The sequence below is a fragment of the Borostomias antarcticus genome (genome assembly GCF_949987555.1).
Source record: "Borostomias antarcticus genome assembly, chromosome: 2".
Taxonomy (NCBI): Eukaryota; Metazoa; Chordata; class Actinopteri; order Stomiiformes; family Stomiidae; genus Borostomias; species Borostomias antarcticus.
The window spans coordinates 11,367,253-11,383,098 of record NC_140235.1 but is presented as its reverse complement, the minus strand read 5'-3'; the positions used below and the strand labels follow the sequence as shown (position 1 = coordinate 11,383,098).

At 46.4% G+C, this 15,846-nt stretch overlaps 2 protein-coding genes across 2 annotated transcripts in view; both read left to right on the top strand.

Annotated features, from left to right (window-relative positions):
* Window positions 1–431: 431 nt before the first annotated feature.
* Window positions 432–6,976, top strand: LOC311321334 (opsin-5-like; the record flags this gene model as incomplete). The annotated part of the gene is made up of 6 exons (XM_084453287.1): window positions 432–570; window positions 940–1,145; window positions 3,984–4,083; window positions 5,334–5,438; window positions 5,949–6,172; window positions 6,497–6,976. 6 exons carry the CDS (start codon window positions 432–434, stop codon window positions 6,974–6,976), a joined length of 1,254 nt encoding a protein of 417 aa, XP_084309413.1.
* Window positions 6,977–12,722: 5,746 nt separating this feature from the next.
* The window catches only part of vit (vitrin), a gene marked incomplete at both ends in the record, with an annotated part of 15,847 nt that continues 12,723 nt past the window's right edge, over window positions 12,723–15,846 (top strand). Inside the window, 4 exons of the mRNA XM_084453276.1 lie at window positions 12,723–12,726; window positions 14,266–14,331; window positions 14,508–14,664; window positions 15,255–15,388. Of these exons, the coding sequence (XP_084309402.1) occupies window positions 12,723–12,726; window positions 14,266–14,331; window positions 14,508–14,664; window positions 15,255–15,388 (361 nt within the window). The remainder of the gene's footprint in view (window positions 12,727–14,265; window positions 14,332–14,507; window positions 14,665–15,254; window positions 15,389–15,846) is intronic.

Sequence of the window (15,846 nt, the reverse complement as noted above, 5' to 3'; positions counted from 1 at the left end):
TATGTTTGTCTACCAGATAAGAACATTTATAAAGCAATAAATTACATTAAATTACATTTTCAGAGTAAGAGAAGCTAAAAACATCATAAGAGAGACATGGCAAACACTGGTGTATGTCTGTGTGTGCGTGAATGTGCCTGGGCCCAGAAAGAGGCAGGGGTAGGGGTAGGGAGGTGTCTTACTTGACTTTTCCACATATTGGACGGGATTTCTAAGGGATTCTCCATCTGCTTTACTGCTAAGACAAAAATTGGATTACAGGCACGTCCGCTATCATTTGGACAGTCAGTTGTGCAAGCGTTGGTGTTTGTGTCTAAGCGGGGTTTAAGAGGATGTGTCTAGGAGTCCCTGTTGGACTTGTTGGATGATCAGAATAGAGAGCGCTCCTCAAAGCCAACAAGGATCCATGCCTTGGAAGTGATATTTCCAACATGGAAATAATTCTGCAACTTCCTCCGAAGCTTGTTAACGTTATTGCATGGAGGAATAACAACCTCAGTCTTATCAACACAGAGCCGCCGCTGTCGGAGCAGGGAGAGACCGTCATTGGAGTGTACCTGCTGGTTCTAGGTAGGTGCTATGCGATGCTATTGCTGCTGTCAATTCTACATTGCTAAGACCAATTCAATAGCATTGTATTTGTGGGTGAAGTCTCTCATGAGGTCAGAAGGCCAATCTACTGCTGTGCTGCAGTCTCACATGGGTTGAAGGATGAAGGCATATACGGTTCTGTAGACTGGTTATGCTTTGACAATAAAGGACACATCCGTCCTCTGCCTTAGAAAAAACTGAAGTTGAATCTCTTAGTGAGTCATCAACACTAGACCTCGCTGTTACATCCATAGACAATTGTATGGAGATGCGTCTCTAGATCACAACTGCTGTGGGTCCTTCTGGGTTTTCAAATGGTAAATTATTCTTTTTTGCTCCCCTGTCTAGGGTGGCTCTCATGGTTTGGGAACAGTTTGGTGATCTTCGTCCTGTACAGACAGAGGGCCTCCCTCCAGCCTACAGACTTCCTCACTCTCAACCTAGCCATCTCCGATGCCAGCATATCTGTTTTCGGCTACTCCCGTGGGATCATAGAGATATTTAACATCTTCAGAGATGATGGATTCCTGATCACATCGGTCTGGACGTGCCAGGTTAGAGATCTACAGAGCAGATACAGTGGACTTATGTCTGCTAACATTTAAATGGCCAACTATGCTTCTCTGAGGATGCTTTTTCACATTCAATACAGATAGATAGATAGATAGATAGATAGATAGATAGATAGATAGATAGATAGATAGATAGACAGACAGACAGACAGACAGACAGACAGACAGACAGACAGGTACTTTATTTATCCCTGAGGGGAAGTTGTTGAAATAATATATTGGGTTCTTGAACCAACTATACAGTAATCCTGGTTGTAATGGTAACTTGGAGTGGCATGTAGGGGAGTGTGTATTAATTTGCTTTTTTGTAAAATAATCTTTGGTAAATGTAAGGAGTGAGTGAGTGAGTGAGTGAGTGAGTGAGTGAGTGAGTGAGTGAGTGAGTGTGTGTAAGTAAGTAAGTAAAACATCATTTTCACAGAACAGAAGTCACAAAGTGCTTCACAAATTATCTAAAAATTAAAAACAATTGTGAAAAAAAACACAGAAAAAGCAGGACGTAAAGACACATAAAAAGACACAGGAGGCTAGACAAAAGATTAGTGTTCACTTGCGTTTTAAAAGAGTCAACAGAGGCCACAGATCTTATGCCCAAGGAATCACGACTTCGAAGGCTCGGTCACCTTTAGTCTTTAGCCTTGAGCGGGGGACAACCAGCAGGCCCTGACCAGATGACCTGAGAGACCTGCTAGTGATGTAGGGATAGAGCAGGTCACAGACTGTGTGTAGGTCACAGACTGTGTGTGTGTGTGTGTGTGTGTGTGTGTGTGTGTGTGTGTGTGTGTGTGTGTGTGTGTGTGGAGGGGAGATTATGCTGTGCTGGTATCCATGTGGGCTGGAGGTTAATCAGATTATCGGGGCGTCTGTGGGCCCCTGCTAGATGGGGGGGGGGGGGGGGGGTTGGGCATCCCAGCAACATGTCATCTGTCTATCACAGATATAGCATAGGGAGTGCAATTCATTACAAAAAAATAACATTTTTATCAAGAGACCTTAAAACCTCGGACACAAAGATATATATCAACATTACATTTTGCACAGTGCAATAGGTATGTTTCAAGCATGTATGTTATACCTCCACCCATGGCTTTTGCTTGCTATGAAATAGTTGTCATACCTTCAACTTGGAATTTTTCCAGCTTATTTTTCTTGCTCAAGGCTAGGTGGTGGAGGAAACCCTGATATCCAGACTCTAGGATGTGCGGAGTCTCTGTGGAGCCATAGAAAAACACGGGTGAAACAATAACAGCTTCAGTTATGACCCTGTAATCTCAGATGCAGTCACAGACACAGAGAGGCCTGCTGCTAGATTATAATTAGGTTTGTGAGCAGCGAGCTCAACTCACCTCCCTCCCCAACACTTGCTCCAGATATGATCTCATCTCCCAACCATCCACATAATCTCAGGTTTTTGGGTGGAGAGGAAATATTGTGGGAGCAGAATGAACACCCCTCATTTCTTTCCTTCCCTAGGGAGAAGTGGGCAGGGTACCTATTGGTGTGAGATGGAGAGTGAGAGAGGGAGAGAGAGTGAGAGAGAGAGACAGAGAGAGAGAGAGAGAGAGAGAGAGAGAAAGTCAGAGAGAGAGTGAGAGTGAGAGAGAAAGTCAGAGAGAGAGAGAGTGAGAGAGAGAGAGAAAGAGAGTGAGAGAGAGAGAGACAGAGAGAGAGAGACAGAGAGAGAGAGAGAGAGAGAGAGAGAGAGAAGGAGGGAAAGAGTGAGCGAGACAGGCATTTGAGACGCATTAGCAGGTTACTGCATCGACATGATGGGACATGAACAGGTACAGGTAGGCAGGTGGGCAGGTGGGCAAGTAGATAGGTAGGTAGTAGGTGGGTAGGTAGGTAGTAGGTAGGTAGATAGTAGGTAAGTAGGTAGGTAGAAGGGTAGGTAGGTAGGTAGTAGGTGGGTAGGTAGGTAGGTAGGTAGGTAGGTAGGTAGGTAGGTAGGTAGGTAGGTAGGTAGGTAGGTAGAAGGTAGTAGGTAAGTAGGTAGGTAGGTAGGTATGTAGGTAGTAGTGGGGTAGGTAGGTAGGTAGTAGGTAAGTAGGTAGGTAGTAGTGGGGTAGGTAGGTAGGTAGCAGGTAGGTAGGTAGTATATAAGTAGGTAGGTAGAAGGGTAGGTAGGTAGGTAGTAGGCAGATAGGTAGGTGATAGGTAGGTAGGTAGAAGGGTAGCTAGGTAGGTAGTAAGCAGGTGTAGGTAGGTAGTAGGTAGGTAGGTAGGTAGGTAGGTAGAGGGGTAGCTAGGTAGGTAGTAAGCAGGTGTAGGTAGGTGGTAGGTAGTGGGTAGGTAGGTAGGTAGGTAGGTAGGTAGGTAGGTAGGTAGGTAGGTAGGTAGGTAGGTAGTAGGCAGGTAGGTAGGTAGGTAGTACTGTAGGTGGGTAGGTAGGTAGGTAGGTAGTAGGTAAGTAGGTAGGTAGGTAGGTAGGTAGGTAGTAGGTAAGTTGGTAGGTAGGTAGGTAGGTAGGTAGGTAGGTAGGTAGGTAGGTAGGTAGGTAGGTAGAAGGGTAGGTAGGTAGGTAGGTAGTAGGTAAGTAGGTAGCAGGTACGTAGGTAGATAGGTAGGTAGATAGTAGGTGGGTAGGTAGGGAGGTGGTAGGTAGGTAGTAGATAAGAAGTTAGGTAGGTAGGTAGAAGGGTCCCCAAAGAGAAGGGAACATTCATACCTCAACATGCACCTTTACCTGTTCTGTATGAGAGGGGGGTCTGCACAGGCTGGGGAGGCACAAACAACGTTCATCATAGAACAACGGACAGACGCAGCGCCCTCTGTAGATGCTAACATGCTAACACTGTCTTTCTCTCCTATGACTTAAAGGTGGATGGTTTCTTCACGCTGCTGTTCGGTTTGACCAGCATCAACACCTTGACCGTCATCAGTGTCACCCGCTACATCAAGGGATGTCACCCGAATAAAGGTCTGACCGACCTTTAACCTTTAACCTTTAACCTCATGACTCTGGGGAGGGAGGAAGGAACGTTCTAGGCCGAGCTCCTCGGCTCCCTCCTCATATTCTGTTTGCTCTCTTTATGACAGCTGTAGAACGTGGCTGTTATTCTGTGAATGAAAACTCATTACTGGCGTGAGTTATGGGAGTGACTACTGTTTAACTGCAATTTGATTTAAATTTCTACGCCATACCTTACAATTAACTTAATTTGAGGCGAGGTTAACTATTTTGGGTGTAATTGGGTGCAGAGGAATGTTTTAATTACATGGAAATTAGGTAGAATAACTACAGCTAATTATCATTCTGTGTTGGGAACTTTACAATATGTTTGAGGTCACTCCTAAAATGTAACTGCCTTGGTGAACAGGTCTCAGTTTATCAGTGATCTGTCAACACACTGTAGCTGATTTTACTGATTTTTTTCCAATTAACCTTCATTTAACCAGGTTTAGACCCACTGAGATTAAAATCTCCTTTTCAAGATTGACCGAGCCAAGAATGGCAGCAGTACAAACAGTTTTTCATACAGTACACACTCACATTAAAAACAATAGATCAGCTCAAAATCCCATACAGGAATAGTGCAGGGAAGCCATAAAAACCCATGTCAATTATAACAATTGCATTTCTATGGATTTCACCATGCTTTTAAATTCATTTAAAATGACTAGATTCTAAAGTTACGTTAATTTTGCAGGCTTCATAATGGTGATGCATGTCATTGAACTGATTTAGCTATTGTGCAAAGTAAGGCATTTGCAGGGAGGGGCTGAATAAGTCACAGTGAGAGAGGTACTGTTGACTTAAGCTTATCCCCGTCTACAGTCGGTACTGTAGTGTAGTGTGACTAATAACTAATGAATCACATATGCCCTTGGAAGCATATCGCACCAATTGATTTTTTTCTCCCTCTAACTGAATACAAAGCTAAATGTATTTTGTCAACAGAGGTTCTTTTCAGTGGTAGTGGTTTGCAAGGGCTGCCGGCACTGAAAAAGAACTCATTGTTCAATAAATGTCACAATGTGACATTCATAAAAGGAAAGAATGCTAGACCTTAAAGTGACTCTTGTCCTGTCCTGTTTTTTTGTTTTTTTTGCAAAGCAATAACATTTGGAAGGCTGAGCCCTTCAAGATGGACAACCAGCTAATCTGGGATTTTAGGTTTCTCTTGCCCTCACACCCACTGCCTCTCTCCATGTTGTGTGTACCTGCAGCCTCCTGCGTCACTACGAGCACCATAACCATCTCGCTGATGTTCATCTGGACGGCGTCGCTCTTCTGGTCTGTGGCCCCCCTGCTGGGCTGGGGAAGCTACACCGGTCAGCACCCTCACACCTCACTCCCCCTCTGCATGACAAGAAATAGAATAGAATAGAATAGAATAGAATAGAATAGAACAGAATAGAACAGAATACAATAGAACAGAACAGAACAGAATAGAACAGAATAGAATAGAACAGAACAGAATAGAATAGAATAGAATAGAATAGAATAGAATAGAATAGAATAGAATAGAATAGAATAGAAAGTTTATTCGCCATATTTAGCCTAACCAGTACTGGTAGGCCTACAGGAATTTTTGTTATCGCTTATCCTTACAATATCTTATCAGCACTAATCAATTTCTCATTCCAGTTCCCAGGTACACAGCTAGATGCTATAAGGTTCCCAATCTGGCAATTTACTACAGTATATGTAGTCTAGCAGTCTATCAAATAGGTAGCAGTCTATCAAATAGGTCAGAGGATTCAGGGATTGAGGAGGAGGAGATGGAATGTGTGGACTCTTGGTGTGATGGCTGTCCTACCGTACTGTGTCATGTCCTGCAGACCGAGGCTATGGAACGTGTGAGCTGGATTGGTCCAGAGCCTACTACTCCACCATCTACAAGTCCTACATCCTCTCCCTCCTCGTCTCCTGCTTCTTCATCCCCGTGCTGATCATGCTCTTCTCCTACGTGTCCATCATCAACACGGTGAAGACCAGCAACGCCATGTCGGCGCACGGCTACCTCAGCTCCAGGCAGAGGAAGGTTGAGAGAGACGTCAGCAGGGTGAGACAAGGAGAGGAGCTGCGGTTTTATAAATGTCAACGGCAGGATCGGCGGTCCGATTCCCACCTCTTCCTGTACACATGTCCAAGTGTCCTTGAGCAAGACACCGAACCCCGGATCGCTCCCAATGAGCAGACTAGCACCTTGCATGGCAGCTGGCCGCCATTGGTGTGTGAATGGATGGGTGAATGAGAGGCCATTGTAAAGCGCTTTGTCCGTTCAGGTGGAAAGGTGATTTACATAGTAAGTGAAGTCCCATTTACTATTTACCATTCACAGCTGTGATCACTCACACAGCGTTTCCCCCCGCGCCTTCTCTGCCAGGTGTCCATCGTCATCTGCACGGCGTTCATCACGGCCTGGTCCCCCTACGCCGTGGTGTCCCTGTGGTCGGCCATGGGCTTCCACGTGCCCAACAGCACCAGCCTCCTCACGCGCCTCCTGGCCAAGTCCACCAGCTTCTACAACCCCCTCGTTTACTTCGGCATGAGCTCCAAGTTCCGCAAGGATGCCGCTGCGCTGCTGCCTTGCACCGCCTGCGAGAGCGCAAAGGACACGGTTCACCTCCGGCACTTCAAAGACCTCCAACCCAAACCCGAGGCGGCGCTCCCAGACGCGTCACTTCCTGTCTGGCAGCCGGAGACTAAGTACACGGTGGCGGGGGTGCTGGTGGATCCCGCCCCCGACAGCGACTCCGGAGTCATCAGCCCCCCTCACACCCCGCCCCCCAGCGACCAGCAGGTGTTCTTCGTCCCCATGCCTCAGCCCTCGGTGGCGCCCGAGTGGGAGAGCGACAGACTCTGAGGACTGGCTCTCTACTGCGCCCTGATTCTGTTCATACTTGAATGAAACCGCTACTTGAATTATAGAGCAGAATGGGATGTTGTTTTTCTATATTTGTGAGTTACATTTATTCCATTCCTACCTACCGTGCTTGTGTCCTTGCTTGTGTCAATAAAACAATTCTGATTGTCAAAAGTGGTGCTTATGCACATAAAATAACCCAAGCATTTTTAATTTTCAAGTGATAACACAACTCCATACCCCGCCTCCATGTGTAACCTATACGTTTCGGCATGCCCAGGGTAAGATTCGAATCCCATTCTCCCACGGGACGGACACCGTTTTAACCAGCTACACCAACGAAAAGCTAGCTCTTCATCGGTGCGGGTGGACGGTATTTATACCGGGGGAGTGAGTTATAACCAACAACTCGCTATACCTACGCAGGACTCACTGAGGACGACTCAGGCTCGCTCGGTTACACATCTACCTCGTTCAATAGGATGAGTGTCCTGCTACAGTACCTAGTTTATTGCTTGACCACTCATCTTCCTCTTGACCCTTGGGCCCGCCGAGGAATCCCGCCTTTGGAAACGTGTGGTGAAGCGGGTGGGGTAGGCCGCCACGTGCCGGGGGCTCCGTCTGAAAGCCCAAGACTGTCCTCTCTGTACAATGGGAACGTTGTGGCTGCCCGGTGTTTTGGTCGGGGACATCTTCCCAGGTACCCCTCGGGGCAGGGGCACATACTGATCATATCTCCCCCCTGAATGCCCCACATACCTCTGCGGATGCCAGCCACTCCTAAGCACCAGTGCACAGAAGAAATGTATACATACACCCTCACATTAAATATAGTGAAATGGGCCCTATGGGATATCAAGGTCTTCCTGTCAGTCTCTAAGGCCTGGCTGTGCCAGGGTAGCACTATGTGACTGATGATGAAAGGGAGTTCAATATGTGCAAAGTAGGGGGTTTTCACTGAGGGCTGGAAGGTCATTATGTTTCTAAACTGTCATAATTCATCCAGTTCCCCATAGGGGCGGTGGGCAGGGTGGCTTTCAGTGCTTGTGCGTTCCCTGGGCTGCTGACAAGCTATTAAACTAAAGAGCCTGTTGAAAGAGATGCGAGCAACTCAGTGGAAATGGCACCTGCTTTTCTGGCTAAAATAAACGGGGGCACTTATTCAAGGCATGAAAATGTACTGCTAAAAAGTTCCTGAGGCAATCTCTGCATTTGCAATGATCATAATCGCAGGTACAATGAACTCTTTTACTGAGGCCCTTAAGACCATTAAATCCAAATGGCAGGCAGCACAAACACAGCCTCCATCCAGAGTCCATAATAGCCAAGCCTTGTGTGCCAATCTGTACAGACCATTTGGCTGTCCCTTGTGGTGCCATGCAGCCCTGTGTGTGTGTGTGTGTGTGTGTGTGTGTGTGTGTGTGTGTGTGTGTGTGTGTGTGTGTGTGTGTGTGTGCGTGTGTGTGTGTGTGCGCGCGCGCATGCGTGTGTGTGCTTGCGTACGTGCGTGTGTGACTAGTGACCCAGGCAGAAAAATCTAAAAGAATGCATTATGTTCTAAAAGACATTATTTGGGGCTTTGTTTATTAAACTGGTGAGGATTTGTTTATTTGGTGCTGGACTGAGGGAGGAGGAGTCATTTCCCTGGTGAGATAACAGTTACACTCCAACTTGACACTCTTTGGTGAGAGGACAGTATCAAGGTGCTTTGTTCAGCCTGGGTGTATGATTAGCGGAACTAGTTAGAATTTGATTAAACATTGCACCCGTTTACCATTATCTACTAACACCCAAGAACTGCGATAGCCCTCATGCGCATAGTATAAGTGGCCATGTGTGTCTGAAGACCATAACATTGCAGGGAAATCACTTGCATTTTGTATAATTCAGACGAGTGCATGGTCTGATTCATTGATTTACATTATTTAGACCATAAATCATGAAGGCTAAACCAAACTTGATCTTGGTGAATACTTTTAAGCCTCGAGTCCTGTCATTAGAGTGATACTAACAAGCAGTTCAAAATGCTCGTGTTGGAATTTAAGAGGTTGTCACAGCATCCTCTCCTGCGCCCTGGGGTAAGCTATTACACTTGAATGCTGCAATGGAAAGCATTCTGCGCTCTGAGTGGGACGGGCGAAGGGGAATAGGCTACTGGCCCCATCCCGCGCTCCACTTTTAATGAGCGCTCCCACACAAAAGTCCGATCATGCAGTCTTACAAGTGAAGGTGGACCAGCCGAGCTCAGTGGGCATAATACAAACGAGCAACTCACACATGCACGAAGATTCGGATAGTGCCTCAATGAACCTCGCAAGTATTTGAAAATCGAGGAAAACCTGTCACCTATCAGGAATACTTACAGACGTTTCAGGTGAGCTTACCTTGGCTTTCGTGCTTTAGTTAACTAAGTTCGATGCTCTGACTTATTCTGCCTCAACTCTTCATATTATGTGTTTGACTTTGACCTGTATTTACATTTGAACAAGTTTTTGAGTCATGCTGTCAGTGTGATATAGCTCGTGCATTATTAATGTTGATCTACTTTATGAAATATATTTGCCAATGAATTCTTTAATATTTTGTGATTTAAACTTTTAATTTAAATTGAATTTCACATTCAGTGGGGCAAATTCAAGTGCTTTTTTCATTAGTTTAGCTTTCTTGTGGTAGATTTATGGACTCGACTATAGGCTATACAGTGCCTCACAGGCGTAGCGCTACTAGTACGGACTTGAACCAGTGGCCCACAGCTATAGTCTGCTCGCTGAAAGTCATTTGCAGGGTTTTTCCAGCTTTTTTCAACGAAGCAATCCCTCCCCCCTCAGCAATTCACACAATCACATCCTTAACCACGTAGACCAGAGCCCCACCAGAGGTGACATGCTGATAGCCTCTAAAGTCATCCACTTCCTTATGTGATCAGCTTTGATCTTTATGTGGCTCTTTGATGCTGTGTCGGCTAATGTCTTCCCGTTAATTGCCCTTGAATTACAGGGATTGAATTGCCGTTTCCTATAGTTGGAATCATATTCCATTTGACTGAATTCTCTGTTAAAGATGTTTTCGGAACACATTGATTAGACAATTCGGTGTTGTGCAACTTGTGCCCAACAAACGAGCCAGACGAAATGAGTCTGCAGGGTGCCCGGAGTGACCTTGTAGAGACATGTCGGGTTTTCCTGTGTCTGTCTCAGATCCCTATGGACAGGTCTTATTTGGCTTGTGCAGCTCTTGGCACATGATGGCGAACAGGCGTGCCAAGAGTCTCGGGTAGCCTACTGTACTCCCATACACAGGAAAAATGTGTTTTCTCTTGAGAACCCCCCCCCCCTCCTCAAGTGCAGCTCATTTTATGGTATTAGATTACGTCTGGCAATAGCTGTTTGGATCTTGAAACATAATACCGTGCTTGTCCAGTTTATTTTAAACAATATTTTACATGTGTGCTTTACAGCCTCCCATGCAAAGAGGCCTCCACATGCTCTGTCATGCCAGTGAGTGTCATGGTCGTTCCCAGTGGAATACTCGCAGTCCTGCATGCACAAGGGAATTCAGCCCTCCTTGTACTCTATATTCTGTGGAAACCTCTGTAAAAGAATGAGAAGTCTAATAGTGAAGTTAAACTGAACTATACAGGCTGGTGGCTCTCTTTGGGAATGAAGTTCACAGCACGGGGTTCCTGGGTGGGATTCCATCCTCCTCCAAGGACTGATGGAGTTAGAATTGGTGATATTCTGCAGGGTGTGTGAGTTATAACTGACTGAACCCTATCCAATATTGACCAATAACACATTGTAGTGTTTGGAAACAAACAGATCATAATTCAGCAGACATCAGGGACAGGAAGTACATGTACCAATACTGTATGTAAACAGTTCTAATTCCTCCTTTGAGGTGTGTAGCAGTTCACCTGCCATTCACTTCTGCATGGTGGTCTCAGGTCTACTGTAGGTAAGCCAGGTACATGTATGCATGCCAGTGTGTGTGTGTGTGTGTGTGTGTGTGTGTGTGTGTGTGTGTGTGTGTGTGTGTGTGTGTGTGTGTGAGTGCATGTTTGTGTGTGTGTGTGAGTGTGTGTGTGTGTGTGTGTGTGTGTGCATGTTTGTGTGTGTGTGTGAGTGTGTGTGTGTGTGTGTGTGCATGTTTGTGTGTGTGTGTGTATGTGTGTGTGTGTGTGTGCCCTCACGCTGTGCCTTATCTTATCACTGGACACCTGGGCACACCACACCCAGGGAACTTTGTGATTTGTCCTACTTACAGCACTTCAGAAGTTGGACCTCCTAGCTTTTCACTTGTCTTGATTTGTGTCCATTACAAAGGAATTGCATATTTTTTTCAACAGCAAACCAGCACCCACATTTGGTGCAAAAGCACTCAGCCTCAGCTAATCTTCAAATTGTTGTTTTGTCACTTTTAAGCCACTGATCTAAGGTTGTGGTGAGAATGTTGCTGTAAGTGGAATGTCATGAGTCTTACAGTAATTCCTCTCTACCATGTGACCTGTCTGAGCTGGTGAGTTTTGTATGGCGAGGGTGGAGCGGCTGAAGAACTGAACCCTTCAACGCACAAATTGACGCACCTGGAGTATTTGTGTTTGTTAATCATGTTCAATTCACTTGTCCCCCTTTCCTTAACACTGCACAGTTCCTGCTCATGTTTTGTTGGCCATCATGCATACAGCAACATCCTCACCTAACACCGGTGTAGCGAATGTTAGACTCAGGTGTCCATTATGTTAAATAATGCACCCGGATGGCTTTCTGTGATCATAGAGGCCTCCTCACGGCTCAGACAAAGCTGAGGAACATGAACAAAAGCATGTTGTGTGTAAAGGCAAACACAAAACCGCTGATGTGTGCATGTGAAAACTTTCATGGAGGTCCTGAGGTTTGTGACGATAAGCAGGTCCCTCAAGCCCTCACACCCTAACGCCCCCATCAGGCTGTGAGGGGGACCCTCTGGGCCTGGACCCAGTCTCTCTTCACTGAGCTTTCCAAGTCATGGCTCCAAGGCTTCTAAAAGTCAGCTAACGACTCCTCCTTGTTTTTTGTGTTTTTTGTGCTTTTTGCCATTGTTTTTTATTTATTGATGATTTGAAATGTGCTATATAAATAACATTGATTTACTTTACTTTACTTTACTTTACTTTACTTTACTTTACTTTACTTTACTTTACTTTACTTTACTTTACTTTACATACTTATTTACTTACTTATGGAGGTTCTGCCTCTGCTAGTCCCATTAGCGTTCATCAACCCAAGGACACACTTCGTTTCACACCTGGGGAAAGGAGACGCCATCCTACAGGATGAACACAATGGGGGTTGTAGGATATGGATCTCTAGAGAGGATTTACTAGGTGTTCTCTGACAGGTGTTTGGCAAACGGGTTCTGGATTTCCTTCATCCCGTGCGCCCTGCTGACACATCTCTTCTGTCGTAGACGTATCTGCCTCGGCTTGTCCTCGGCCCTCTCCTCTGTCGTACGGTGGAGTGGGGAGGCGTGCAGCACCGACAGCTTGTCAAAACAACGGCGTGGAACGGGCCTCGTCGGCGCGTAGGAGTCCAGATGACTGGAGAGAGAGCTGCATATTAAGGACTTTCACATTAAGTTCCCATAAAGTCTCCCGGTGCATTGTGGATCACAAGGCTGTCTGGGATATAATCCACAAGAGGGATAGACATCTTGACTCTGCTTAGTTGAATGTGGTTGTTGGTGCTGGTCCTACGTGGTGTGGTGCTACATGGGTAAGACAGATTACCCAGATCAGCAGAGTTGCGTTCGGCTGTACAGGAATTCCTTTCCTCTCCTCCGCCGGCAGCGACTGATCTCCGACGCTGCCTGTCTACCTGAGGTCAGCGCGTGATGAGGTCAGCGCGTGATCACCCGGTCACTTTTAACCGGCGGCGGTGAGAGACATGGCGTCACTCGTGGGGGCAGGGAGGCTCTGCATTCCTCTGATAGCAGGGAGGCCGACAGTAGTGTAAGTACAGTAGTGTAAGTAGTGTCAGTCATTGCGGTCCCAGAGGGGAGTTCAGCCCCGCTGCCCCCCCCCCCCCCCCCGCCCCACAGGAGGGAAGCACCTGAAAAACCTGGCAACCCTCGAACCCTCCATCCACTCTCGGACGGTCCCTGGGCGTAAGGACTGTCCCTGGGCGTGAGGACTGTCCCTGGGCGTGAGGACTGTCCCTGCTAGTCTGTCCCTGTGATCCCTACAGACAGACATCTGCACAGGGACGGAAAATCCTAGCCAACTGCAGACCACCCTATGAAGAAGATCACTACAAAAGACTAGCTGTGTCTGTTATGAGGCCTTGGAGACCAATTCATGTTCTTGTTGACACAGGTTTCAACATTATTGTTTCTTCTGCTTCTAACGAGCATTCCCTTTGAATCAGCAGCACAGCCAGACATCGTTGTTGTGTGTATAGTAAACATTCGTTATTAAAGAGGTATGTGTTGTGATTTTGACTCAACTTGACATTGTTTTTATAGTCTTGAACACAGTGCCAACTAGCAGCACACAGAGAACTGATAGTGTGCCCTCCCTCCCTCTCTCTCTCTCTCTCCCTCTCTCTTTCTCTCTCTCTCTCTCTCTCAGAGGGTGTGCATTTGGAGGCTGTGTGGGGACATCCGACTGACCTGCTAAACTAACGTTAGCACATTCCTCAAAATGATCAGAGCACCACTCACTGTTGGCGTCTGTCTCGGTAGGGGGTTAACACACACACACACACACACACACACACACACACACACACACACACACACACACTCACACACACACATACTGTACTCTACACACTCTCTCTCACACACACTCACTCACACACACACACACACACACACACACACAGACACACACACTCACACAGACACACACACACACAAACATACTGTACTCTACACACTCTCTCTCTCTCTCTCTCTCACACACGCACACACAAACACACACGCACGCACACACACACTCACACACACACAAACACACACACGCACACACAAACACACGCACGCATGCACACACACTCACACACATACACACACACACACACACACACACACACACACACACACACACACACATACAGTAACACACAGATCAGACCACACCGGTCTGATGAGCATGTTTACAAAATAACCTTGGCTTTTAATTTGTCATCACCTATACGGCTATTGAGCATTTGTGATGACAAGGAACAACATACACACAACATGACATACACACAACATACACACAACATGCAATCGGCTGCTTGCTCTACTGCTTCTGTGTATTCCTCCAGCCCTCCTGCTGTCCTGTAGCAGTGGAGTGAAGCCAAATGGATCCAAGAACAAGAAGCCAAAGCAAGGTAGACATGAGAAACCAGATATAATCCCTGCATGGTTTAGACTTACAAGTCCATGGGCGTATACTGTTGCAGCCACTCAGCATTTTTCACACATGACTCATTCTTTCATTCATGTTTTTATTAGTCCAGAGCTACTGCTCAGTGCTTGTCTTCTGCCTGCCTCACCCCCACCCCAGTTATCCCTGCCATAGAGTGTGACATCCGCGCAGGAAAGATCAACCTCCCAGAGTTCATAGCTAAATGCCCGGCCAACTGTAAAGAGAGCAAGCAGCAGGTCTACGGGACGGGGGTCTTCGCCTCCATCTCCAGCATCTGTAATGCAGCCATTCACAGGTGAGATTCACATTGACACTCACATCTTTATTTGTCACATACAACGTACAGTGTGTGTTTGTGACACAGTGAAATGTTACTGCCGGCTCTGTGATGTGCTCAAAAGTTACAAGTGATGATTGATTGATTGATTGATTGATTGATTGATTGATAGATAGATAGATAGATAGATAGATAGATAGATAGATAGATAGATAGATAGATAGATAGATAGATAGATAGATAGATAGATAGATAGATAGATAGATAGATAGATAGATAGATAGATGTTTTCATGTGTCCAGACAGCATAAAGGCATGCATGTCTCTCCCAGACAGTATGCTGGGTCCCCCCAAGGAAATGATTGGAGCCTATTGTTTGTGTTTATTTTTTGGGGTCCTGGAGGGCAGAGATGTTGTGCTGTGTGTTTGTGTCTGGTACAGTCAAAATAACTCGAATCCACAGTCACTGTGGTCGAAGTAAAGCCACAAACCACGTTCCCCTCAGGAACCCTGGGGTGAACCACAGAGTGCCAATCACCTCAACCGCCGTTCTTATACTGTGAGATTTAGAATGTTCCAGAAGCTTGACGGGGGTTATGTGTCCACAGTGGCGTCATCACCAACTCTGGAGGGAAAGTGATTGTGAGGAAGATGGCAGGACAGAACATCTACAAGGGCAGCTCCTCCAACGGGGTCCGCTCTCTGTCTCTGCCCAAGTGGAGGGAGTCCTTCATGGTCTCAGGTACTGGCGTCAGCTCTGAGCCCCCAGCACAGTTTCGGCATCTCACACAACGTATGTACATAGCAGCCTAGTCTCAGTCCAGACCTTCGAATCCGCCCACTCCACAGAAGTTGACTGATTCTTGGTCTTGGTGTTGCTACAGTACATGAAGCAGCCGATTCTCAGAGTAAAAAATGATTGGTCCAATGAGCGCCGCGGGTTCTAACGATAAGCCAATTGGCGCCAAGGGCGGGACTAACACGGTTGTCAAGCTGTTGTCGAGCGTTGTCAAGCTGTGCGTTGGGACAATGCGACACCCGTATTACTTGAGAGGAAGACGATTGGGAGTAGACAGTTGGTAGTATTACTAACAAAGTAACAAAATAACCTATTATATTTTCACTTAAGTCTGTGTTGTCAACTATGGTTGTCATGGCTATGCATCAGCAATGACGTTAGATTCAGGCGGATACGTTGGT